Consider the following 27334-nt stretch of genomic DNA (forward strand, 5'->3'; position numbering starts at 1 on the left):
TTTACTCCCCCTCCCTTTTTGTTTGTTTGTTTGTTTTTGAGATAGGGTCTTGTGTCTCTTAAGTACACATGTAAACAACACTATCTTTAAAAATTCTAATTCATAGATATAGTTACCTATTTTTTGGGTCCTGTTATGATTTTTTTTAATACAAATTTATAGTTTTCTTTAGTCACTGTTTTAAACAATACTGGCTGAAAGTGTAACAATTAACAATTCAGAATCTCCTAAAATTGTTTTTGTTTGTTTGGGTTTTTTGTTTGTTTGTTTGTTTGTTTTTTCGAGACAGGGTTTCTCTGTGTAGCCCTAGCTGTCCTGGAACTCATTTTGTAGACCAGGCTGGCCTCGAACTCTGAAATTCGCCTGCCTCTGCCTCCCAAGTGCTGGGATTAAAGGCGTGTGCCTCCACGCCTCTCTAAAATTGTTAATGATTGGGGGGAGGGAGGTCCCATTTAAAAAACAAACCCCCAAGTCTGTGGATATAGCTCAATGGTAGAGCTCTTGTCTTAGCATGCATGAGTCTCTAGCCTTAACCTCCTGCACTCTGAAACAAAACAAAACAAATGAGTAACTTAGAAACTACTGCTTCAAGGGTTGGTAACACGTAAAGAAATTCTTGAGATTTCACCTATCACATATTGTAGAATTTGATGTGTAAATTAGGAAAAAGGTTCGCTTCTAGGTTTATAAGTATCTGAAAACCCTAAGTTTAGGAAGAAAGATGGAGTAAAGGGTCTTGGGGTGGGAACAAGAAAGCCTGGGGAAGGGTAAACTACAACTCCCAGGATTCCTTGGTTAGGGCACTAGGAGAGGGCGATCCGCTCCCTTTGGACGTCGCGGCACCCGGGAGTCAGCTCCAAATCCGTTCCACGCGTGGTCCTTCCAGAGCAGTATCCTCCCCGCTTCGTCATTTCATTCTTGTTTACCGTTACGGACACCTAAGGACCATTTCTCTGCAAAGTGGAGGAGGACCCAGGAACAAACCGTAACCCGGAAGCAGTAGCCTGGAACTGATCATGCTTGCAGTACCTTGAGCTGAAATGTTGCGGGGCACAGAAGGCTCAGTTATCAGTAAGAAACGAGAACGTCAATTTTCTTCTTTTACCTAGGTATTCACAATTCTTTCTTGGCCGTAAGAGAGCTTTTTAAAAATTTCCCACTGCCCACTGGTGTTACTTCCGTATAGAATCCATAATACTGACTTACACAACATGATTTTCACATTCTACGCCTGGTGCCCGTTTACTGTCACTTTTAACACACCAGAAACTGAGAATTGCTTTTAAAATGTCGAATAATATTGGGCTGTGGGGGTGATGTTGAAGGCTTGCTCTTTCTAGGTTTAGCTAGTTACTCATTCCACGGCTACTCCTAAACTGGAAAATTTAGCCAGAGCTAGCATTACTAAAATCTTCCATCCTTTTCTTCTTTCCACCGTCATATGAACACTCCCGATGTACTCAAGGTTAGATATAAAGATGCACTTCTGGAGTATTAAATCTGTGGCTGCTGGGCATTCGCAAATCCTTTCACAGTCCAAATTTCAGCTAGCTTTTGATTTTTTACGTGAAATTTATTAATAGAACCCAGTATATGCTGAATCTCCTGAATACTTAGTTTTTTTTTGGGTTTTTTTTTTTTTTTTTTTTTTTTTTTGTTTTTCGAGACAGGGTTTCTCTGTATAGCCCTGGCTGTCCTGGAACTCACTTTGTAGACCAGGCTGGCCTCAAACTCAGAAATCCGCCTGCCTCTGCCTCCCAAGTGCTGGGATTAAAGGCATGCGCCACCACCGCCAGGCAATACTTAGTTTTTAAAATGATAATGCTAAGTTGGATTTAGCAAGACCAAAGGGGCTTATATATGAATTTGTTGCCAGGCACAGCAACAAACAACAGTTGTAATAAAGGCTGCTTCTTGTAATTTGTTGTGCTAAGGATCAAACCATAGATAGGCCTTGAGCATGTTGGGCCACTGAACTACATCCCCAAGCCATTCTGCTAAATTTTGACCCTTATTTCCGTTTTTAATATCAGGAGGAAAAGCATTTTCCCTATCTTGCCCTTATCTGAAGGAAGAACAGATAATTATTGTAAATACCCCATTTCACCTAATCTGTCATTTTTTAAAAAATATTTTTGTATGTGTGTGGGTAACTAACTGCATGTATGTATGTATGTATGTATATATGAATGTATATCATATGTATGCTTGATGCCCAGGAAGCAAGAAGAGGATGTGTCAGATCAGTCTCCTGGAACTGGAGTTAGGGACAACTTGTGACCCACTGTGCAGGTGTTGGCCTTGGTCCTCTGCAAGAGCAGCAAGTGCCATTTGGATGGATTTCTTTTGTCTTCTTTTAAAATATGTGTGATGGTTTGGATGAGACCATAGGCTCGTATATTTGAGTGTTTAGTTCCCAGTTAGTGGAACTGTTTGGGAAGGATTAGGAGATGTGGCCTTGTTGGAGGGCATGTGCCACAAGAGTGGCTTTGAGGTTTCAAGAGCACATGCCAGGCCCAGTCTCTGCCCGCAACTTAGAGATCAGAGGTGAGCTCTCAGCTACTGTTCCCAGCACCAAGCCTGTCTGCCTGTTACCACACTCACCACCACGATGTCCACGGACAAACCTAAAACTGAGAGCAAGCCCTCAGTTACGTGCTTCTTTTTGTAAGTTGCCTTGGTCATGGTGTCTCCTCATAGCAATAGAAGAGTAACTAAGACAGCATATTAATCTGCTTTTTCCCATACAGCATAGTTTTAAAACAACAATAACAACAACAGAGATTATACTGTTTTGTAATCTGTTTGGTTTTTTTTCAGTTTTAAAATATCATCATTGACCTTTTTATTTTCTCACTACCAGGTCCTCCTGGTGTGTTAAGTTGGTCTTTTAATATCTGAGGATCTCTTCCTTTAGATTGGGCTAAAAGAGAAGCATCCTCAAGAAGTGATCCCAAGGTGGAGAATGAGAAGTCCTGACCTTGGAACAGACAAGCTGTTATGATACAAACTCTGCCTCCAGCCAGTGAGTGAATACTTATGATGAAGTTACCTAACTGTTTCTGGCTTCTGAATGCCCTGAAATAAACAAAACAAAGTGCTTGCTTAGCATATGTAAGGCCAGGTGACAATCCCTAATCTCTCTCTCTCTCTCTCTCTCTCTCTCTCTCTTCTCTCTCTTTCCCTCTCTCTCTCATGCACACACAGAGACACACAATATACACCGTGTTTCTCACACTTTCTATATTAATAGTAATAATAATTAAAAAAATAAGTTAATAAATACAATAAAATTGCTGATTTAAATTTATCCAGACATGTTGATGTACATTTGTGATTCAGCATTTGGAAGGCTGAAGCAGGAGGCCTCCAGTTTGAAGTCAGCCTGAGCTATATAGGAAGACACTTTTGTCAATTAAACTAGATAGCAGATGAAATGTTAATATTTTCCTTGAACTTCATAAATATATGACTATGAACCACCTAAAGATACGTTATTATTTTATTGTTGTTTGCTTGTTTGTTTGTTTGTTTGTTTGTTTCTCGAGACAGATTTCGCTGTCTAAGCCCTGGCTGCCCTGGACTTGCTTTGTAGACCAGGGTGGCCTTGAACTCACAGATATCTGTCTGCCTCTACCTCCCAAGTGCTGGGATTAGACCTTTTAAGCTTTTAAGTGTATATTTGTATACTCAAAGTTAGAACTGCCTTAACCCATTCTACTGTTGTATTTGTTAATTATACTCCTACACACTTGCCTTAGTTGTATATATAAAGTGCTTTTTTTTTTCCGACAAAATTATTTTGTGTGCCTGTGGGGGTGTGCAGGTAGACAGCTTTCAAGTATCAGTTTTCTTTATATCAATTGTATTAGCCAGGCGGTGGAGGTGCTCACCTTTAATCCCAGCACGTGGATAAGGAGAGACAGGAGGATCTCTTTGAGTTTGAAGGTAGCCTGATCTACAGAGTGAGTTCCAGGATACCCAGGGCTACACAATGAAACCCTGTCTCAAAAAAAAAAAGGAAGAAGGAAGGAAGGAAGAGAAAGGGAGAAAGAAGCAAACAAACAAACAAACAAACAAACAGGCGTGAGTTCTAGGGTAGCCGGAGATAAATAATGGGACTCTGTCTCTAAATCAATAAATTATATATATAAATATGTGTGTGTATGTATCTATGTATATATATATATATATATATATATATATACATACACACATATATACACACATATATATGTACATATATGTATATATCTCTCTCACTCTGTGTGTGTGTGTATCTCTGAGTTATTGACCATCATTGGAGCTAAATGAGGCTGTGAACTAAAGGTTTCTCTGAAACTCCATATATCTTTAGAATTGCTTTTCTCAACTGTTTTATCTTACATTACAGCTGCTGAGATGAGTCATCACCTGTGTATTTGGCTTTTGCGGAATCCATTTCTCCGAGCGTGCCCCCAGAGACACATCTTCCTTTCTTGTCAGCAGTTCCGACAGACAAGCCTTGATGCAAGGCCGTGGAATTTTAGACAAAAGAAGACTTGTGTTCTCTATCAGCTCTTAAACAAGAGTTGGTCCAGGGGCTACCGCCATCCAGGCACAAGGAAACACAAAGCCCTACAGAAGTATATGGAAGACCTGAACAAAGAGTACCAGACCCTTGACCAGCGTCTGCAGGGTATCTCTGAGAATGAAGGAGACCGAAGGGCCTTACACAGAAGGCATGCTCAGTTGGCACCACTTGCGGCTGTTTACCAAGAAATTCAGGAGGCCGAGCAAGCCGTTGAAGACTTAGAGTCATTGTGTAAAAGTAGGTAAAGGGTGTGTATGTGTATATAAGTGTGGACTTAATTAAACGTTGAACTCTGTCGTTTTGTTTGTTTGTTTTGTTTTTTTGAGACAAGGTTTTTCTGTGTAGCCCTGGCTGAACTCATTTTGTAGACCAGGCTGGCCTCGAACTCAGAAATCCACCTGCCTCTGCCTCCCAAGTGCTGGGATTAAAGGAGTGCGCCCACCCCCCCCACCCCCCACCCCCACCCCCCGTGAACTCTTGTCTTTTTAAAAGCCTACAGATAATAAGCTCAGATCTGGTAAGAAGAGGACTATACATTCACTCGAGTTTCAATTACTCAGGGTCTGCTAAGAGTCCAGGCTCTTCACGGTCCTTACCTAGAGGTTTAGAGTCTAGGAGACTTGATATTATCCTAGGTTTTAATTTACTGAGTGCTGTTGTTCTACATACAGGAATACAGAAATGATGGTTCCTCTTCCATCCAAGGGAGTAATGTGAGAGAGTATATGTGTCACCTGCACTTTACAGCCTGGTGACCTCCATGCTATCTCAGTCAGAGACCACACCAGATCCTAGACCCTTAAGCTATAGAACCCATCTTCCTGGTAGAGACCACATCAATGTAGTCACACCTGAAGCTTTATTGTGTACATAGGATGGGGATAACTGTAGCCAGGAAACTTTTTTCCAGAGTGGTACTGTACTTAATTATGTCTAAAATACACTGGCCTGGTGGTGGACTCCAGGAGTTGGAGCCAGCCTGGCTAAATTGGAGCAGGAAGCCTGAACAGGGCTTCCTTCTCACCTCTTACCACTTGTTTCTCCACCAGCTACAGCATTCTCAGGTCCCCCCACTGACAGGGCCTTAGGAGATGGAGACTGGAAGGCAAGGAGGTCAAGGCTAACCTGGACTGCATAGTGAGACTCTGTCTCAAACTAAAAACTTTGTAGACATCAATAAGGTAGTTACTTAAAGCTTGGTCTGTAAGAATTTTAAAGAATTAACTATTATCCCTGTTGCTGATTTTAGGTCTAAATAAACAAGACGAAAAGCAGTTGCAAGAACTTGTGTCAGAAGAAAGGCAAATCATTGATCAGAAGATCCACAGACTGTATAGTGAGGTATGTTCCAGGCAGGAGGCCGATCTCAATCGTGCTACCATGAAGGACTAGGATTCTTCCTAGAATATGCTTTGATGTTCAAGATAACTGCCCTGACAGTTCTTTTATCACAACAAGTCATTAAGCTATCCTTAGGACACTTTGTTGAAGGATAATTGGAAGAGAAATTGAGATGTCAACGAGTGGGACTCCAGAGGAAGGAAAAACCATAGCTGAATCTATTGACTTGGTAGACAAGAGGACATGACTCTGTAGTAAGGAAAGTTAGGGGACCAGGGAGATGGCTCCCTGATAGAGGTGATGCTATACAGCCCTGTCCTACAACCTGAGTTCCGATGTGTCACACAAGGCAACAGGAGAGAACTAGTTCCCTTCAGTTGTCCTCTGACCTCCCCATGGTGTGTGTGTGTGTGCAGTGAGGACCACCACACACAAATAAAAATAAATGAGTAAAACTTTAGCGGGGCACTGGTGGCACACACCTTTAATCCCAGTACTTGGGGGGCAGAGGCAGGCAGATTTCTGAGTTCAAGGCCAGCCTAGTCTACAGAGTGAGTCCAGGACAACCAGGGCTACACAGAGAAACCCTGTCTTAAAAAAACAGGAAAAAAAAAGAGTAAAACTTTCAAAGGAAATATAGTCACCATGAGGACAAGTCAGATGGTTTTAAGAGTGAGAAGGGACTGGTAGTTCATGGTGATTGTATTAGATTGAAAACGTGCGTGCTGAATATGATGGGATGAATCCTAAGGGTAGAGGCAGCTGATCACTGCAGGTCTTTAATTAGAACTAATGAGTCTGGCATGCTGGGGACTCTCAGGCTTCATGATAGGATGTCAGCTTTAGCTGGCAATCTAGGTATGGAAGAGCAAATTCCACATCTCTTTTAGTTCAGTAGGTGGCTTCTTTTTAAAGACGACGAAGACCATAGCACTCACTATGTACCATGTTTCTTTCTGTTGTGACCATCACTGTCTCTTCAGCTTTCTTACTGTGGGATTTAAGGAGGAGCTTTTGAGGATATAGAAGGATGAAAAGAGATGTCACCTTTCGCACCAAAGGCAAAACCTGTCCGACACTCACTCCAGCTTTCTCTCCCGCCTCCTGCCAACTGCAGTGTTTCAGAGAAGTGGCAGGAGAGAGGAGGGTCGGCAGAACATGTCTGTATTTAGTTTGATTTGAAAGACCTTTTAGTGATCGGGAGGTTGTTTCCTATTCTTCCTAAGAAGAAAGCTTTATTAGGAACCTAGAAACCCCCCACCCTTTTTTTTTTCTGTCACATGAGAGAAGCTATTTGAATCTTACTTTGCGTCCCCTTAACATAGTCTTTAGACAGAATGACCTCACCAAGAATGCAAGGTATGGTATAGTGCTGACCATCATTTATAGCAAGGAAGAGTCTATAATTATATGTCAAAAGTCATTTGGAGCAAATGAAGAATTTCAAAGACTTGCTTCATTCATCAGATGAAAGATGCCACTGTGTAGAGCTAATCTTATTTAAGAGGCAAAATCTGAACAAAGTTGAATGGAAGTCTTGACTTTGATCATAATTAACTTCATTGTAGGAAATTAAGATAATGTGATAACATTGCAGAAAATGCTCAGATAAATAACGTCATTGTCATGTGAACTGACCATCTAATTAGATTTCTCAGGACATGGTTTTAAGGCTTATCTCTTTGGGGAATTACATGGTTTTGTTAATTACTGACTTTAAAATAAAACTGTCTTAAGGGCTTTGGTTTAATTTCAAGTAATAATATACCAAGAAAAATAAACACACCAGCGACTGCATTTTCCTTCTCTTCCAGCTCTTGGAGCGTTTAGTGCCTAAGGAGAAGTGTGATCGGAGTGACGTTATTCTAGAAGTGACATCTGGAAGAACTACTGGAGGTCAGAGAGCCAATGTACTGTAAAAGAGTTTTGGACACTGAAGTTTACCCTGAGTTGACGTCGCTGTCCCTTGAGAAGCCCACTGCATGTGTTTAGTTTAGGACATGCTCATTTCCTGGGTGCTCTCGCCTAAGGATGGTTGGTGCTCGTTAACATTTGTGCTTACTAAATAGTTTGGGTATTTTCTTATAGGTGATATCTGCCAACAATTTACCCGGGAAATATTTGATATGTACCAGAATTATTCATACTATAAGCACTGGAAATTTGAGCTGCTGAATTATACACCAGCCGATTATGGTAAGCATATGGAGGCAGAGGCAGACAAAGCTCTGAGTTTGAAGCTAGTCTGGTCTCTGTAGATTCAATTCTAGCTTAGGTAGAGCTACAAAATGAGATCCTATCTCAATAAATAGAGGATAAATAATGAAAAAAATTAAAACTTGGAAAGTGTACAAAAACCAAAACCAAAACCCAATCTTATAGCAGGGGCTGGAGAGATGGGGTCACTGGTTAGGGCAATAGTCCCTCTTCCGGAGGATCAGGCTCCACTCTCAGCACCTAATGACGATTCACACCTCAAAGCCATCTGTAACCCCAGTCCCAGGCCTCTTCTGGCCTCTGAGGGCACCAGGCATGCATGCAGTGTACAGACAGACATGCAAGCAAAACACCCACACACGTAAGCTTTTTAAATTTTAAAACTAATAGTACTAATAAAATACAGTCAAAAGATGACCTATAAGTTCTGTCTGCTGGGTAACATAGTACTACACTGTGATAGACAGAGGGGTAATTAACAATAAACTAGAAAATCAAAGTGGGGTAAAAGGATTAGTTAGGTAGACCGCAGAGGGAACTCAGCATGTGGCATTAGTAAACTGTGGTTGGTTCCGACTGGCCAGGCCAGCGGTAGACCTTTACTCCCTTTCCCTAGGGGATATCAGCTCTTCAGCCATCTTTTGAAATGTAGGTAGCAGGGATCTTTGTTAGCCTTTCCTTCCAGATGCTGGCACATTGGTCCAGGTGGCCAGTGGATGATCTCAGTTTCTCAGCTCAATGTCAACATTGTATTTATTGCTCTAAATATGCTTCTGTTTCCCCCTGCAAAAGTCTCTTGATAAGTGGATAAACTGAAGAATGTGTCATACTTCTTTTTTTTTTTTTTTTGGTTTTTCGAGACAGGGTTTCTCTGTATAGCCCTGGCTGTCCTGGAACTCACTTTGTAGACCAGGCTGGCCTCGAACTCAGAAATCCACCTGCCTCTGCCTCCCGAGTGCTGGGATCAAAGGCGTGCGCCACCACGCCCGGCTCCATACTTCTTTATATGCACTGGTCAGATCATCAGAATGAAAAGCTCCTCTTTTATCTGTGTAGTGCCATAGACAAAGATGGTGGTGGTAGGGATAGTGGTGGTTAACAAATAAAGGAACCAAAGCATGGGCGAGTTATGTAAGCTAGCTAGCTGCTTATTATAGCTAGGAAGAAAGGGATTTGATTGAAACTCAGTCAGTCTGATACTGCCTCTATTAATTTATACAGGAAAGTTGTAGGATTCTCCAGTTTATATAAATTCAAATGTTTGTATTTTCTTCCTTCCTTCCTTTCTTTCTTCCTTTCTTTCTTTCTTTCTTTCTTTCCACTCTTCCTTCTTTCTTTCATTTTTATTTTTTAAGTTCTCACTATATAGTCCTGCCTATCCTAGAACTCACTATGTAGACCAGGCTGGCCTCAAATTCACAAAGATTGAATTGCCTGTCCCTCTGGAGTGCTGGGATTAAATGTGTGTGCCACCACTCCTGGCAAGGGGAATAATTTTAAAAAGTGTAAAGTTGAGATAGGAAATTTAAATGTCGTGGCTTCACTCTGTTTTAGTTTTTGGGTATTTTTTATAGTATGACGTTAATGCATGAAATGCAACCATTTCATTTTTTTTTTTTAAAGATTTATTTATTTATTATATGTAAGTTCACTGTAGCTATCTTCAGATACTCCAGAAGAGGGCGCCAGATCTCGTTACGGATGGCTGTGAGCCACCATGTGGTTGCTGGGATTTGAACTATGGACCTTCGGAAGAGCAGTCGGGTGCTCTTACCCACTGAGCCATCTCACCAGCCCTCATTTTTTTATATCTGTCTACTAATGCATATCAGCTTCTTCATCTGGTTAAGTCCCTGGCTGCACAGGCCTGGAGGCCTGAGGTAGTTAGAGAGAACCTACTGCTGGAAGGGTTCCTCTGACCTCCACATCAGTCTCTTTGCATGATCACTCTCTATACATACATTATTGATTGTTTAAAAATAATTGATTACTTTCAGATGGTTAAAGGGACCTAATTCAGTGTAATTTTTTATAAGATTTATTCATTTTATATATATGAATGCTAGTGCAACTGCTCACCAGAAGAGGGCATCAGATCCCATTACAGATGGTTGGGAGCCACCATGAGGGTGCTGGGAATTGAACTCAGGACCTCTGGGAGAAGAGGCAGTGCTCTTAACCACTGAACCATCTCTCCAGCCCTCATTGTAATTTTTAAAAGTACTCTTATGTTGGCAAGACTAGTAAAGGACCCAGTCAAGCACTTGGCCTTTCCTGTGGGACTGTGCCAGTGACTAATCAAGGTGTAGACAGGGAAAGACAGGTGTATCTTTTTTTTTTTTTCAGGTGTATCTTTTGTTTATGTTTTTGTTATTGTTGTTATTCTTTATTTTTTAAAATAAGGTCGTACTATGTAGCTTTGGCTGGCCTGGAACTCCCTATATAGACTAGGTTGACCTTTGACTCAGAAATCCACCTGCCTCTGCCTCCCAAGTGTTGGTGTTAAAGGCATGCGCCACCAGACCTGGCAGATGTATCTTTATAAATAATCTATTTTAACTGATGAGTTTAAAAAAAAAGGAACCCCCCCCCCCCAAAAAAAAAGGAGCCGGGCGTGGTGGCGCACGCCTTTGATCCCAGCACTCGGGAGGCAGAGGCAGGAGGATTTCTGAGTTTGAGGCCAGCCTGGTCTACAAAGTGAGTTCCAGGACAGCCAGGGCTATATAGAGAAACCCTGTCTCGAAAAACCAAAAAATAAAAAAATTTAAAAAAGGAATCAATAAGACTGTTTTATAACCCTTACTAATGCATTGAACTTAATAAGAAGCTGTCAGGACCTTGTGTTTGCAGAGGGGGGTGCATGTGTGCTGTACTGAGCATGTGAGGGTCAGAGGACAACTTGCAAGTCAGTTTTCTCCTTATACCATGTGGGTCCCAGGCATTCAACTCACATCATCAGGCTTGACAGCAAGTGCATATACCAACTGGGTCAGATAATTGACCCCATCTTACTATTAAAGGAGAGATATCAGACATCACATGCTTCCTGTAATCTTGCCAAGGGCTCGGCTGATGTTTGATGTAGTCTCTGGACCCCACTGCCAAATCTCAGCACCAAACAGGTTGGCTTGCAGCAAGAGTATGCAGTCGGGCTGGAAAGATAGCGCAGCAGTGAAGGGCACTGGCTGTTCTTCCAGAAGACCTGGGTTCAATTCCCAACACCCACATAGCAGCTCACAACTGTCTATAACTGGATCCAGTTCCAGGGGATCTGACACACAAAAATACATGTAGACAAAATACCACTGTACATACAATTCAAAAAATAAAAATAATACACATGTGCACACGCGCACACACACACACACACACACACACACACACACACACACACACACACGAGTATGCAGTCGGCAAAACCGGACTACTACTGGGACTTCTGTAGGTCAACATCCAGGTAGTTCCTCAGTAATGTATAGGAATTGGAGAAATGAGTGAAGAACCTGGGGATTAAGAGACTCAAAGGACATATCCCCTGGGGCTGGGAGGGATGGACGTTGAACTGAAGACCTTTTGCATGGCAAAGCTTTGCTACTGAGCTGTTAACTGCTTTTAAACACAAACGTCTACTCTGTGACGTGTAAGGAGGACTTTCAGGCAAATAGAGCTATGACAAAGAAGGTAGTAAAGGTGACTGCGACCATGTGCCAACTCACTGTATTGCCGAGTGTGTCAACCTGATGCATCCTAGGATCATCTAGTAGGAAAGTCTCAATGAGGGACTGTCTAGACTAGACCGGCCTATAGGCTTGTGTGTAGGTGATTATCTTGAGTGCCTTAGCTGATGTCTGAAGACCCAGCCTGAAGGTGGGTAGCACCATCCCCTAGTTTTAGGCCTTGGACTGTAGAAGAATGGAGAAATCTAGCTGAATGGTGGGCATGTATGTGTTCATTTCTCTCTCTGCTTGACTGTAGATATAATCAGCTACTTCAGGTTCCTACCTAAACTTCCCTGCGATGATGGACTGTGATGTGGAGTTATGAGCTAAAGTGAACCCTTTTCCCCTAAGCTGTTTTTCTTTCAGAGTGTCTTATCACAGCAACAGAACTTAGACTAGGGCCCTCATAGGGAAGGGGAAGGATTGTGACTGAAAGGGACCTGGGGGAGGAACGGGGTGGGGTAGGGGGGGCAGGCAGTTACTGAATTACACATTTGAATCTCTGTATATCCATGGAGTGGTTTACCTCTCTTGCATTTACTTATTCATTTATTGGGAGGAGGGGCGCATTATGGGGCCCATGTACCAGTCAGAGGACAACTTTCAGAACTTAGAATTCAGGTCATCAGGCGTGACAGGAAGTGCCTTTTTCTGCTAAGACATCTCATTGGCTGCTGTATAACTTCTTATATCACAAGAATGTTTGTAAAAGACTATTAGATAAAAAGCTAAAGCCCAACCACTAAGATTTTTTGTGTGTGTGTATGTAACAATCTTTCCACACCACGGATAAGAATTAACTTTTAGTTCTTGAAACTCAGAAAGGCTAAACGATATTCAAAAGTATGAAATTGTGTTATTGAGCCTTTTCTGATGCACGGCATGTATTTGCCTAAAAATTTACAGATAATTCAATGCAGAAAATGTCCCAGTATTCCTTTTTTCTTAAGTGGTATTTTTCTTATCATTATAAAGTAAAATTTCTTTATAGAAACGTTAGAATCCAAAAAGTACAAGCCAGATGTTACCTGCAGCTGTATCTCAAATCCCAGCATTCAAGAGGTTGAAACAGAATTGTGAGTTCAAGGCCAGCCTGGACTACATAGCAGGACCCTATCTCTAAATAAATAAATAGATAAATAAATAAATAAATAGTACAAGAAGTAAAACATAAAATGCACTATTCACACCTCCCCAGAGATGACCATAAGTAATATTCTTGACTTGTTTTATTTTACCTATTACTATATTCTGTATTGGGATAATATAGCTTATATGTTTTCGGTTTCCATGTCATGTTCTATAACTGACAGACAGGCCTTAGATTAAGGTTAGTTATTTTTCAAAGTAGATTCCATTAGTATTTCTGAGTCTTTTTCCCTAGGTGGACTACATCATGCAGCTGCCCGGATTTCCGGTGACAGTGTCTATAAGCATTTGAAGTATGAAGGTGGAATCCATCGAGTTCAGCGCATCCCGGAGGTGGGCCTGTCATCACGGATGCAGCGCATTCACACGGGAACAATGTCTGTGATTGTCCTTCCACAGCCAGATGAGGTAACTTCCCCAGGACAGGGTTAGTTCATTTATTTGTTTGTTCTGTCTGCGTGTACATCTGCATTCCAGAAAAGGGCATCAGATTCCTTTATAGATGGTCGTGAGGCACCATGTGGTTGCTGGGAATTGAACTCAGGGCCTTGGGAAGAGCAGCCAGTGCCCTTAACCTCTGAGCCATCTCTCCAGCCCCAGATTCCCTTTTCAAATAAAATTCAAGGAGTTAAAATATGACCTACCAATAAACGCACACACAAACACACACAGTGGGGAGGGGGGCGGGGAGAGAGACCACTTAACCTTTGGAGCAGTGGATAAGGATTTACTCAGTAGCTCAGAATTCACCCATTCATATGCATATACATAGCTCATGTAGATTGTAGTCTTAAATCTCAAAACAACCCACCTGTAGATTTTTTTTCTTTGCCTTATAAGAGAAAAAACAAGTCTCAGAAGAAGTGATTAGCCTTAGGCTGCTTCACTGTATAGCTAACCCCAAGTCAAAGCTCCTTTGTCCTACACTGCCGTGCCCCTCCCACCCTATCCATCCTGTGCTTGTCTGGGTGAGAGCTGAAACAAGAAGGTAGAAAGTCACCCTGCCTGACTGTGGTCAGGAATAGGAGAATGTGGAGCAGTTCACGTGTCTCACGTGTCTTAGTGAGTTTCTAATAGGGGATCTGGTGACAATGGGAATCAATGATGTGCATTATAGACATCTTTCTGGTCTAGATAATCAATGAGATAATCAATGGTGAAACTCTTCAAAGATTACATAATTCATTGATCTCATACCACTCTAAGTCCATGCTCACAAACTGCATCCTTTAAGTGGGGTGAAATTCAAAAGTAGCATGCATACTGCCCTAAGTTCAAGCCTCATTGCTCCCCCAAAATAAAATAGTATCTTATTGAAATTGGCTGTTTATTTAGCTGGGTGGTAGAAGCACAGGCCTTTAATCCCAGCACTCTGGAAGCAGAGGCAGGTGGATCTTTGGGTTCTTTGAGTTTGAGACCAGCCTGACTTATAGAGTGAGGTCCTGGACAGCCAGAATTATACAAAGAAACCCTGACTCAGCTGAGGGTGGGGTGTGGGTAGAAGTAGGTTCTTTGGTATTTTATTTTTAATTTTTTTTTAATTCATGGTTTCCTTAAATAGTTTAGTATATTTGAAAAATCTCAGACTAAAGTGTTTGTGGCATTGTGAATTTACTCACACTATATTTTCTTTGCCCTAGGTAGATGTGAAAGTGGATCCCAAGGATCTGCGAGTAGACACATTTCGAGCCAAAGGAGCAGGGGGGCAGCATGTTAACACCACAGACAGTGCCGTGAGGCTTGTCCACATCCCCACAGGTGAGCAAGACTTTGGCTTATAAAAGGAAACATTTGATCTGGGGCTCACGGTTCCAGAGGGTTCGAGTCCATGACCACTGTGGCAGGGATGGTGCTGCGAGCAGTGGCTGACAGCTTGCTTCTTGATCTACAAGCACAAGGCAGAGAGAGCTAACTGAATGGTGTGGGCTTTGAAATGCTCAAGCCCACCCCCAGTCACAAGCCTCCCTGATCAGGCCACACCTCCTAATCCTTTCCAAACAGTTCCGCCAACTGAGGACCCAGCATTCAAATATCTGAGTTGGTGGGGGCCATTCTCATTCAAACATCCACAGCTTTCTAACTAGCTAACACTCAGAGGGTGTGGTCCTGTGGTAGTTTGCAGTTCTTTGCACAAAGCTTTTACAGATGGCAATGACACTGTGGATCTGATGTGCCAGTGGTGTCTGGGTTCTCCTTCTGTTTGGAAACAGTTCCCCTTTTGAAGGATGCAGGTGGTAAGCCTATCTGTGCAGGAAAGATGCTTGGATGTACTGGACAGACCGCTGTGGTTCCAGGAGTGGTCTTCCAGTCCAGCTCCAAGGGGAACAGAGAGACAGCCCAGACACACCATTGCTGTGGATCCTTTTTATCTTGTAGATGAACTGCCAGTGCCATGAGGCTCTGCTGCATTAATGGTGTCCCGAATACCAGGGCACTTGGTCACCTTGATAAATTATACAGTCTTTTTTTTTTTAATTCATTAAGGTGATTTTACATACGTTGTTTCATAACAGTGATACTCTCTGAGGAATGTATCATTACACAGTTTTATTGCTAGGTGAAAATTATAAATGATGGAAAAGATAAGTCTCAGTAGGCAGTAAGGTTTTATAGGACAGCTGTTATATCTATGCAGACTGTCACTGCTGTCACTGCCAACTTACTATGTGGTGCATTAGCACCGCCTTTCAGACTCAAACAAGTTTTCTTTTTCTTTTTCTTTTCCTTTTTCATTTCTTTTTAAATTGCTAAAAAAAAAATTGTGTGTGTCTGTGTCTGTGTGTATGTCTGTGTGAATGTTTGCATGTGTGCAAGTCTCTGCATACCTGAAAGCCAGAAGCAGTTTGTCCCCAAAGAGCCGTCTTTATAAGTGTTTGTGAAGATACCTGACTCGTTCTATGGCTACTAGGATTCAAACTCCTATGACTGAGCAGCAGGCACTGTCAAATGTTAAGCCAGGACTGGAGAAATAGCTGCAGTAAAGTTAAGATCACATTCTGGAGTGCAGGTCTTAGCACCTACGTCAGGTATCTCCCATCCACCTCTAAAGCAAAGGCCTCTGACCACATGGGCAGTGCACCTGTCTTTTTTATTGGTGGTACAGAGTTGGGTGGTGGAAGTAATACTCGTTGGTGTTCAGAAATCAACATTCAACCCAAACACTGATCTCAGTTAAGCAAGAATAATTTATTGTGCACACACCATAATGCTGGATAGCCAGGACTTAAAAAAGAACAAAAGAGACTAATTGCAGTTCTAGTCTGCTCTCAGAGTAGACTTTTTACAAGAAAACCAGGTTCAAAGGTTTAAAGGGCAAGGGAGTGGGGAGCTGTTGGCTTACTAGGCAAAGTATTATCAGGTAACCTTTAGGCTGACTGGTCCAGAGTAAGATAAGGGAGGTGGTGGATGCGTGGGGAGCAGGGAACCTCAGAACACTGAGATTCAGAGCATGAGTATTATAATCATAACTTTTTGGCTTATTAATAACATTCTTCAGTATCAGCCACAAAAACCATCGAGAGCTCATACATAGGTATGGAAAGGGATGCCCAGTGGTCAGCTCTTACTCAAGCCATTTTAGACCTAACAGTTCATACTGACTGTTGTGGGTTTGGTCTAATGCTGCTTGTATTATGTTAATCTGGGTCTCCAAAATTGCACAAGAATCTGCACGTCTACATGTAAGACACTGAGGGAACCCTGCCCCCGGTTGGTTTTGATTGGTAAATAAAGTTGCTGGCGGCCAGTGGCTGGACATGGAGACAGAGGCAGGACTTTTAGGATTCCTGGACAAGAGACTGAAGAAAGAAGAGAATGATCCTCCATGCTGGGACAGGAGAGGAGGGACACCACACCTGAGAGGTGCGGACAGAGAGGACAGACACCACACCTGAGAGGTGCGGACAGAGAGCATTGCAGCCATGCAGGAGCCAGGGGAGCATGCTCCAAGACGGCAGCAAAGATGGAATATAGTTATTACTTATAGTTAATATAAGTAATAACTCAGGAATATTGGAGGGGAATGGATTGGCCATGTGGAGGTTAGGAAGTGGTCCAGCCATTGAGCTGTTTCAGGCACATAATATAAAGGCTGTGTGTATGCATCTTTCATTCGGGAACCCAGAACATTGGGGTAGGTAGCAAGGAGCTCTGCCACCGCTAGGATCAACTGAGTAGCATTAACTGGGTACAGATACACTTCACCTTTGATTTGATGGTTTCTATGTGAAGCTCTGTGAGGTTTCTTAAGATTAGCAAACCTTATATAGAACATTCAGAACAAATAGAACAAAACAGGGTGTGTGGTCAGCCTGTCCTTGAGCCAAGTCACTCCTATGTGGCAGTGACTGGCAGGCATGCTACAGCAACAATGTGAAATAGCTGGCAGGCACAGAACAATATGGCTACAGCTGAGGATGGAAGCCCAGGCTTCGTCGCTCCTGCTAGCTTGGCAGATGCTCTGTCACTGAGCTACATCCCCGGACTTACAAAAAGGCGTACTGTCAACATCAGCTCTCCTTTTGTGTATTTGTGACTGAAAGAGGAAAGGCCACATGCTCCCTGTGTAGGACCAAGGCTGGGTCAGCACTCCATAGAGGATGGTAGCAGATTGTTCTTGGGAAAATACCTGGATGAGCAAAAATCAGAGAGGAAATGCTCAGAGATTTTTTTTTTAAGTTTTATTTATTTATATGAGTACATTGTAGCTGTCTTCAGACACACCAGAAGAGGGCGTCAGATTCCATTACAGATGGTTGTGAGCCACCATGTGGTTCCTGGGAATTGAACTCAGGACCTCTGGAAGAGCAATCAGTGCTCTTAACCACTGAGCCATCTCTCCAGCCCCATGGACACACATTTTTAACCCCTCACTTAGTTGGGAGGCAGAGGCAGGCAGTTCTCTGCGGGTTATAGGCCAGCCTAGTATACATAGTGAGCCTGGATCAGATAAGACTACATAGTGAGTACCCTGAAAAAAGAAAAGAAAATGGTGAACTATCTCATTCAGACGTCAGAATCTAAGTAGGCACCTAGAGCTATTACCAACCAACAATTTCTAAATTGTGCTAAATCTAAACTGTTGCTTGTCTTTTGTCAAATTTCCTGATTACTCTTTCACCTTATGATATTCTTCAGCTAGGTATGGTGCCCCTTGCCTTTAATTCCAGAACTCCTGAGGCAGAGGCAGACTGTGAGTTCAAGGCCAGCCAGGGCTACTCACACACAAACAAACAATAAGTAAAATGTTCCTCTTTTCTTCTTTATTGGGCCCGTGGAATGATAGGTAACAGTTAGCTTCTGCTTGTCTTTCAGGCCTGGTAGTAGAGTGCCAACAAGAACGATCACAGCTGAAAAATAAAGAAATAGCTTTGCGAGTGTTGAGAGCCAGACTCTACCAACAGATAATCGAGAAAGACAGGTGTCAGCAGCAGAATGCTAGAAAACTGCAGGTAAGACAAATGGAGCAGTTGCAATGCTGTAGGAAAGTCATGTTATGCACAAATGCAGTGCCTGTCCTTACATGAACAGAAGTGTCTTAGAACAGGGGACACGTGCTGTTTTGGTAAGCAAGGAATATTTAAGTGCAGGTATCCTAAGGGGCTATTGATTGCATTCAGGCATGCCAGTTTCCAAAGGAGTAAGTGAGTAAATGAATAAACAGAAGTATTTCCTACTTATTTCCCTGCAGTGTTTATGTTTTAACTGTCTTAAACTAAAATTGGTTGTTTTGTTTTGTTTTGGTTTGGTTTTGATTTTTTTTCCCCTGACAGGTTTTCTCTATGTAGCCCCGGCTGGTCTGGAACTAGACTCAGCTGGCCTCGAACTCTGCCTCCCAAGATCTGGGATTAAAGGTGTGAGCCACTGTGCCCGGCAGGAGATTTGGTTTTAAGACAAAATAATTTCTCTTGAAATTTGAAGATTTTAGATACTTAAAGGTTTTTATTACAACTCCGTGTGAATCGCGCTTAAGTGGCCTTCCTGAAGGAAGGGAGGGAGGTTGCTGCTGGAGACTGTGGCCTTCCTGAAGGAAGGGAGGGAGGTTGCTGTTGGAGACTGGGGATGAGGAGTAAGAGGGAGACTGCCTTTGCATTTCCTGCCCTTCGGTACTTCTTGAATTTTGCTCAATATATATTTATAGTTTTGGGGGGTCCAGGAGTCACCCCACAAATCATACGAACACTGATCTCAATCAGACAGGGATAGTTTATTGAACACACACCCCAAGACTGATGGACCATAGTTCAGACTGTGGGAGCTGAAGCTACAACCCGAACATTTTCAGGACCAGCTTTTAAAGGCAAAACCCAGAAAAGCCACAAAGAGCTCAAACGCAGGTATGGGGTGGGCTATAGGGTGGGCTGTCTTTTTTTCATGTTTCTTTAGTAATTTAGACACAATGGTTCAACCTGACCCCTATCTTGCTTGGCCTTGAGTGAAGGCTGCAGCTGGGGAATTTTCTAAGGAGAGCAGCTCTCAAAATATTACAAGCCTCTAGCAGAACAGATATGTGGTCAGGTTGACCTTGCTCGGAACCAATTTTCTGTGTCTGCTTTGGTTTTGTATCAACAATATGGGATGGTTGGCAGGCCTGAAGCAAAATGACTATAGTTATTTCTAAGAAGTAATGCCAGAGAACCAAGTCAGGGCTAGAGACTTCAACAATAGTATTAAATATAGTATGCAAAGCTGGATGCGGTAGCTTAGATTTTTAATCTCAGCACTCAGGAGGCCAAGGAAGCTGGGTCAAGGCTTGTCTACCTAGTGAGACCCTATTTCAAAAACCTATGTTATATATATAAAATATATTAGACTGTAGTGACACATGCCTTTAATCCCAGCACTCTGGAGGTAGAGGCAGGCAGATCTTTGAGTTCAAGAGCAGCCTGATCAAAGTGAGTTCCAGGACAGCCAACACTATTACCCAGAGAAGACCTGTCTTGAAAAACAACAACAATCTTTTAAATATTAATCCTGTAATCATCATGATAGGAACCCTTTCCCTGTTTGTCTTTCTAGATTTCGTTGCCCTCATTACGATAGAAGTGAAGGGATAGATTGTGTATTAGTCTCATTTGTGTGGTCAGAAAGACCTCTAACTACCTTGTTTGCCTGTGAGCTGTTTAGTAGCAGTTCCTACTGTTTGGAAACTTTTTCATGAGTCAGTCATACAGTGGTCTTTATCTAGTGCCCAGTATTCAACCCTGGTTCCCTAGTCACCCAGAAAGTTTCGCAGACTGGATTCTGATCCAACTGGTCTAGACTGGCGTCCTAATATGATGCTTTCCAAACCCAGCTTGGCAGAAGGGGTAGCCGAGAGACTGTTTCAGCACGCACAGTCCCTTGTTCATTATGTCTATGACTGAGTTTAGAAATCTGTAACTTTTCAAATTCTCCTGATCAGATGTTTGGTTACATCAAATTTGTTTCTCTCAGGCTTTAAGAAAATGAGTCAATATTGGGGAAGCTGAGGCTAGAGGATGGCTAGTTGCAGATCAACCTGGGCTATGTGGTGAGGATATGGAGAAAGAACAAGAGAGTTTGGGGGAAGGTGGAGAGGGAAGGAAAGATCCAAAAATGTGTTTCTTTAATCTTAAAAATGAAGCAATTGAGAGAGTGCTGTGGGGGGACTATTGTTAGGGGCAGGAGTGGACTAAGCATGCCAGTAACCATCGCATGTGGTAACATTCCAAGTTGTAAGTTTGAAGGAGTCAGAGCACATATTTCAGTGACTGGGCTAGGGCAGCAAAGACATGGTAGGGAAGGGCATCCCTTCAGATGAGCTGGGTAACATAGAAACTGGCATGATCTAACACGAGGCCTTGTAAGTGTCCATGTGGTTCTCAGAAGTAATGCTGGGAATGTTAAGGGAGACCTGGAATGCTGAGTTTAATAAGCTCGTGCTCTTAGCAGACAAGAAGGACCCACAGCAGAAAGCTCAGAAAAATGCCTTAGGAAGATGAAGCAAGGCCCTTCACAGAAGTGGAAACATACAACTGTAGTTTTGTAGAAGTGTATGTGAAGGTGACAGTAGAAATGCAAAGTCAGAACATGCCGACGACCGACTGGACGGAAAGCACTCTCTCCCACAGTGGTCTGCAGCAAGCCTAGCACCGGAAGCTCCCTGAAGAGTTTGTGAAATTGCCCAATGTCAGGGTTTCCTACCTGGAGGAAAAAGGAACATGCCAGGCGTGGGCCTCACATCTGTGGTGCCTGTAGTTGGGAGGCTGAGACTGGAGAGTTGCTGTGAATGAGGCTATACGATGACACAGTATATTTTTAAAAATGAAAGCCTCTAAAAAGGAAGGACAGGAAGAATTTTAAATGTTAAAAACAAAAGGAACTTGAAACATCAATGAGGAGTTTATTCTTATTTCACAGATCTACTCTCAATGGGTGTTTGGTTGTTTGTGTGGTGGGCTGGGGATGGAGCCTTTGCTGGGTTAGCATGCACTCTCCCGCAAAGTTCCTTTCCCAACCCTAACCTGTCTTAAAATATTCTTCTACCTGTTCTTGTCTTGGTCTGTGGATATAAGGTTTTTTAAAAATAGATATTTAATCCCTTCAAGCAGGTAAATCAAGTATAAGGATTTATTAAGATTTTATAAATGTTATAATTTTTAATTTTAAAATTAAAAATACAAATTTCTTCTTGTTATGGTACAGGTGGGAACAAGAGCCCAGTCGGAGAGAATTCGGACATATAATTTCACCCAGGATAGAGTCACTGACCACAGGATAGCGTATGAAGTTCGTGACATTAAGGTAATGGTGCTGACTCTGCTTTATGTATCTTTGCTTCATTAGAAACATAGTCAGGGGGCTGGAGAGATGGCTCACTGACTAGGAGCACATTCTTAATAGGGAAGGCGAGAAACCAATGCAAGTTGTCTTGTGATCACACACGCGCCGTGACACACACACAAGACACATAAGTCAGGTAGAAGCTGCTCTTAGCCCTAAATGTTGCTGCAGGTTGCTTCACCAATGGCTCCCTCCACACACCTCCCCACCTTTAATCCTTTCTTACTGGAATGGCTAGGCCTTTTTAAGGGTTCATCTGCTGTTCTTGTGTTTGTTTGTTTTAGATAGGGGCTTACTCTTGTAGCCCAGGCTGCCCCAGAACTCAGAGTAAAGCTCTTGCCTCAGGTTCTGATTCCTTGGGTTACAAGGGAGAGCCACCAACCTGGTGGAGGGAGCAAATGTTTAACTTCTCCTTCCTTAGATAAAACACAATAGTAAGCAAACATATTTAGCAATAGTGTTTCTTTTTTTTTCCATATATTTTTTATTGGGTATTTATTACAATTACATTTCCAATGCTATCCCAAAAGTCCCCCACATGCTCCCCCACCCACTCTCCTACCCACCCACTCCCACTTCTTGGCCCTGGCGTTCCCCTGTACTGAGGCACTTAAAGTTTGCACGACCAATGGGCCTCTCTTTCCACTGATGGCCGACTAGGCCATCTTCTGATTCATATGCAGCTAGAGACACAGCAATATTGTTTCAAGTGATCATATTTTTTTCAGTTGTTTTTTTAGCACTTCCGAGGAGAGGGAAGAGAATCACCATGAATTTGAGGGCAGCCTGATAACAAGGCCTGTCTCAAACCAAAAAGTAAAAAACACACAGTGGCCAGGTCAGGAGAAAAGATAGCAGAGACTGACAGGATCGAGTAACTTAGAAATGTTACAGAAGAGACTGGAGGAGGAATAAGGACCTCGGCAGGAGAGTGGCAGCCAGCTGACAGAGGGGTAGGCTGGAGGAAAGTGAACGTATAGGGGCTCTTCTGCCCGGCTCTCCACCCCTTTCAGAAACTTCAGCTTCCTCTGACTCCATTCACATAATTCCTGATGGAGCAGCCGCACCTGGGCATGATCGTGACCCTGACGACAATTGATTTGCTTGGCTCGGGCAGCTGAGCGAGCCGTAGCCCCCAAGGAGTGCCTCTCAAGATTTCTAAACTAGAGAGAGAGCTGTGGCCACTTCTGTGAACTGCTGAGAAGAGGTCAGAAGGCACATTTCCCAGCTTGGGAAGTCAAAGGAGAGGTCGGTCAGGAGCACAAGGAGAAGAGTGCACAGTCACCATGTGAATGTCCACACTCATTTATTCCCGAGGCGCAGTCTTGGTCCCAGGGAACAGCAACAGCCCCGGTGCCCCAGCGCTTCGGCTCCTGGAGACCACCCAGGGGTCTTAGAGATCCCCTGAAGCTGGCGCTGTTGCCCTTCTTTAAGACAGTATCTCTCTCACTCTGTAGCCCAGGCTGGCAATTGGAACGTGGCCCTGGCCGCAGCTCTCACTTGTACTTCATCTCTCCGTCTCTCCTCACATTCAGTCATGTGAAATGCCCTCTGCTCAAGGAATACCCATTTCTTTTAAAGGCTCAGTTGAAATGCCTCCTTCCCAACTCAGTTTTTTCCAGCTGCCACCTTCCTATTAGCAGGCCCTTCTGGCCCTTGCCTTCTCCTTAGGTTTTTGTTTTTTTTAACTGTCTGCATTTGTCTATGCTGTCTGCTTACTCGTCTCACTCTGACACTAGCTTGTTAGCTTCTGAGAGTTCAATCCTGGAATCTTTATATGAACTCTTTAATCTTTATATAACCACAACCCCCTGGGTGATCCAAACGAATTTGAAAGGTATTATGATTACTGTTAAGAGTGGAATCCCTTTTACGTCAGTTCCTAAAATGAAGTCCAAGCGGCGGTACCCTACTAATTGCAGCTCCAAGTATGTTGACTTTTATAAGCAGGCGCATAGCATGGGTTAGTTGTGTGCAACGTTTTAAATTTTGTTTATGTACGAGTCCTCCGTCTGCTTGTATGTCTGCATGACAGAAGAGGGCATCCGATCCCACTACAGATGGTTGTGAGCCACCGTGTGATTGCTGGGAATTGAACTCAGGACCTCTCTCTAGGAGAGCAGCCACTGCTCTTCTGAGCCACATCTCCAGCCAAATATGAATTCTTTTTTTTTTTTAGATTTATGTATTTATTATATGTAAGTACACTGTAGCTGTCTTCAGACACTCCAGAAGAGGGAGTCAGATCTTGTTACTGATGGTTGTGAGCCACCATGTGGTTGCTGGGATTTGAACTCCTGACCTTCGGAAGAGCAGTCGGGTGCTCTTACCCACTGAGCCATCTCACCAGCCCCAAATATGAATTCTAAGATCGAATTTTCCTTCCTCTCTTTGGAACAAAATAGGAAGGAAATCCAAGATTTCTACATCTTCCAGAGTTGTTTTTTTTTTTTAATTTCCTTTTTGCTTATTGTATGCGCACATGTGCTTGGACATATTTGTGTGGCTGTTTACATGTATGTTCACATGGATAGAAGCCAGAGGTCGGGGTTATGTGTCTACCTCAGTTCCACCTTTTGAGACAAGGTCTTTTCTAGGTCCCAGGAGCTCACCAATTGACTAGACACCGTGGAAATCTGCCTATGTCTAACCACACATCCTGCTCTGTGGTTATGTGTGTGCTCTGTGATTGTGTGTGTGTGTGTGTGTGTGTATGTGTGTGAGTGTGAGTGAGTATGATTTCTTTTACCTAAGGATTTACACTCAGGTCTTCATGCATGCGTGGCCATATCACAGCCCTTGGCTTTCCAATTAGAATTTTTAGATTTATTTTATGTGTATGGATGTTTTACCTGTATATATGTATGTATGTATGTATGTATGTATGTATGTATGTATGTATGCATACTATGTGCATGCCTGGTACCCAGAAAGGTGGAGGGCATTGGAACTGTAGTTGCAGATGAGTCACCTTGTGGGTGTTGAGAATCAAGCCCAGGTTTTCCTGTGTAGTGAGTGCAACTTGCTTTGTAGACCAGACTAGCCTTGAACTCAGAGATCCACCTGCCTCTGCCTCTCGTATACTAGATTACACTATTTTTTTTTTAAGCAGGCAGACACACTCTTTTTTTTTTTTTGTCTGATAGAAGTCACAGGCAACATTTCCTTTCAAAGATAGTGTGCTAACAGAGACTAGTGACAAAAACACTCAGCAAAGGTTCTCGAAGACAAGCAGTTGGTCGGTTTCAAAAGCTCATTCAGATATCTATGTCTTATCTCCAGAGTCATTGGAAAGATCAATGTCACAGATTTCATTGTATTGATTTCAAATACAATTTGTATTTCAATCAATTTCATTTCAAAGTAGAATAGTAACTTAAGCAATTAAAGTAGAAATCTGTTTTCTCTTTTAGATTTATTTTATTTATTTTATGTTTTATTTAAGAAAAAAAGAGTACTAAAACCTGGGACTCTCCATATACTAGCAGTTGTGTTGATAATGTTCCAGAATATTAGCAAACCTTTGTTGTTAGTGATAACTGTGAAGGAACAGACCATTGTCTGCTCTCTGTTTGACTATCAGGGATGTTGGTCTGCTCTCCATCAGTGTAACAGATACCTGAGAAAGCAACCTGGGAAGAGAAGAGATTTCTTTATCTCACAGTCGTAAGCTTTCAGACTGTGCGGCTCACTGTTCCAATCCTGTGAAGACACCATGACCAAGACAACTTATAAAAGAAAAGCATCTGACTGGGGGCTTCCTTACAGTTTCTGAGGATAAATGCAGGACCATAATAGTGGAAAGCATGGTAGCAGGCAGGCATGGTGCTGGAACAATGGCTCAGAGCTTACATCTTATGTGCAAGATGAGGTGAGAGAGGAGAGAGAGAGAGCACATGCACACACAAAACTTGGTCTGGCTTAGGCTTTTGAACCGTCGAAGGCCATCCCTAGAGATACACTTCCTCCACCAAGGCCACACCTCCTAATCTTAAACAATCTACCAACTGGGAACCAAACATTCAAATTTATGCGCCTGTGGGGCCTATTCTCATTCAAAGCACCACACCATGACTACCTGGCCCCCCTGTTTTGGGCCTATGACCGCACAGTTCATCTTGGTGGGAACATGTGGCAGAGGAAGCCAATTACCCGCTATCCTGGAGGTAAAATGGAAAGGAGTCCATTAGCATCCTTCAGTTCCATTCGGAGACACACCTTCCATCAGGCCTGCCTCATTTAGGTTTCTACCACTTTCCAAAAGGCCTAATGTTTACCACATGGGTTTTTGGGAAACACCTGAGATCCAAACTGTATAGTCAAGTTTCATAATAACTCCCTTTTTCAATCAGGAATTTTTACGTGGTGAGAAGTGCCTGGATCAGCTAATTGAGAGATTGCTTCAATCAGCAGATGAAGAGGCCATTTCCGAATTTTTAGATGAAAGCCTTCAATCAGTGAAATAAATGTGAAATAAATTATTTGTTATATAAATGAAGTGGACTTTGATCAAGAAAAAAAAAAAAACAGGTGTGGAAATCTTAATAAATGTTCATAAAGTATAGATGTGCCTACAGAGTTCTAATAGAAATCATTTTAATAAAAGAAACTCACATCTCTTGCATAGAGGTTTATTTTAGGTTTCAGTAAATAATCCAGCTCTCCAAGTAGCAAATAAGCTTGAAATATCAAAAAGAAAAATAAAATATTGAGAATTGATTGCCTAAGAAGAATTAACTGTTTCTCATAGACCTTTTAAAAACCATGAGCATTTTCTTCCAAAGGTGTGTAGGTGTGAGTCACCATGCCTAGCTTATATAAAGTAACATTTGAAAAAAGTTACACGACAGGTTCAGGACAAATTTGTAGCTACTAAATATTCGAAGCAGAAGGGATGCTCGCAGGGAGCTCACCCACCAGGCCTGCTTCAGGTGAGGAAGAGCGGACTCACTGAAACGCTCATGGCAGTTAATGACCAAAAGACATTAAGCATTATTTTATCCTTTTAATTTTAGGTACTCTACTGAATATGTGGTGAACTCTTGGGAATTTAATTTGCATTCACTGATAATGACTTGGGCATCTTTACATGGTTTTATTTGCCAGTATACATAGAACCCGATATTTCCCCAGACAAGTACTTAACATTTTTACTTTATTTTCACCACAGTGTAGAAGAGCGGAAGCTTGGGATTTGGTTAATTGTCACTTTGTGTTTTTATTGTTTTATTAAAATGCTGTGTGTGTCTCCCAAGAACTCCAGCTCTAATTAGAAGCTTTTTAGTCTTTGTTTCCTTCCAGACAGGGTTTCTCTGTGTATAGCCCTGTCTGGCCTGGAAATCACTATGTAGACCAGGCTGGCTGTGAAGTCACGGAGATCCAACCTGCCTCTCTCATTCTAGGACTAAAGGCACGTCCCACCATACCTGGCAGCTCTGCAGTTTTTAGTCTTCCCTTTAGGACTAAGATTTATCTTGATTTATTTTTTTCTTGGAGTTTAAGGAAGGGAGTCAATTAACACTGCTGACTTGGA

General features: G+C 42.5%; 1 protein-coding gene across 3 annotated transcripts; it reads left to right on the top strand.

Moving 5' to 3' along the window:
* The first annotated feature begins 817 nt into the window (after window positions 1–817).
* Mtrf1 (mitochondrial translation release factor 1) lies at window positions 818–26468 on the top strand. Of its 3 annotated transcripts, none has more exons than XM_021182045.3 (11): window positions 818–1109; window positions 2918–3025; window positions 4394–4810; window positions 5823–5914; window positions 7729–7810; window positions 8003–8110; window positions 13235–13407; window positions 14640–14757; window positions 18313–18449; window positions 21664–21762; window positions 26154–26468. In XM_021182045.3, exons 2-11 carry the CDS (start codon window positions 3001–3003, stop codon window positions 26265–26267), a joined length of 1365 nt encoding a protein of 454 aa, XP_021037704.1. In that variant the 5' UTR covers window positions 818–1109; window positions 2918–3000; the 3' UTR covers window positions 26268–26468. The 3 variants fall into 3 exon arrangements, with proteins under 3 accessions (XP_021037704.1, XP_021037705.1, XP_085684922.1); XM_021182046.3 differs by having other exon boundaries at window positions 818–1071; XM_085828796.1 differs by lacking the exon at window positions 2918–3025.
* The last annotated feature ends 866 nt before the right edge of the window (window positions 26469–27334 follow it).

This window comes from Mus caroli, unplaced genomic scaffold (genome assembly GCF_978045245.1).
Source record: "Mus caroli unplaced genomic scaffold, Mus_caroli_1 scaffold_12, whole genome shotgun sequence".
Classification (NCBI taxonomy): domain Eukaryota; kingdom Metazoa; phylum Chordata; class Mammalia; order Rodentia; family Muridae; genus Mus; species Mus caroli.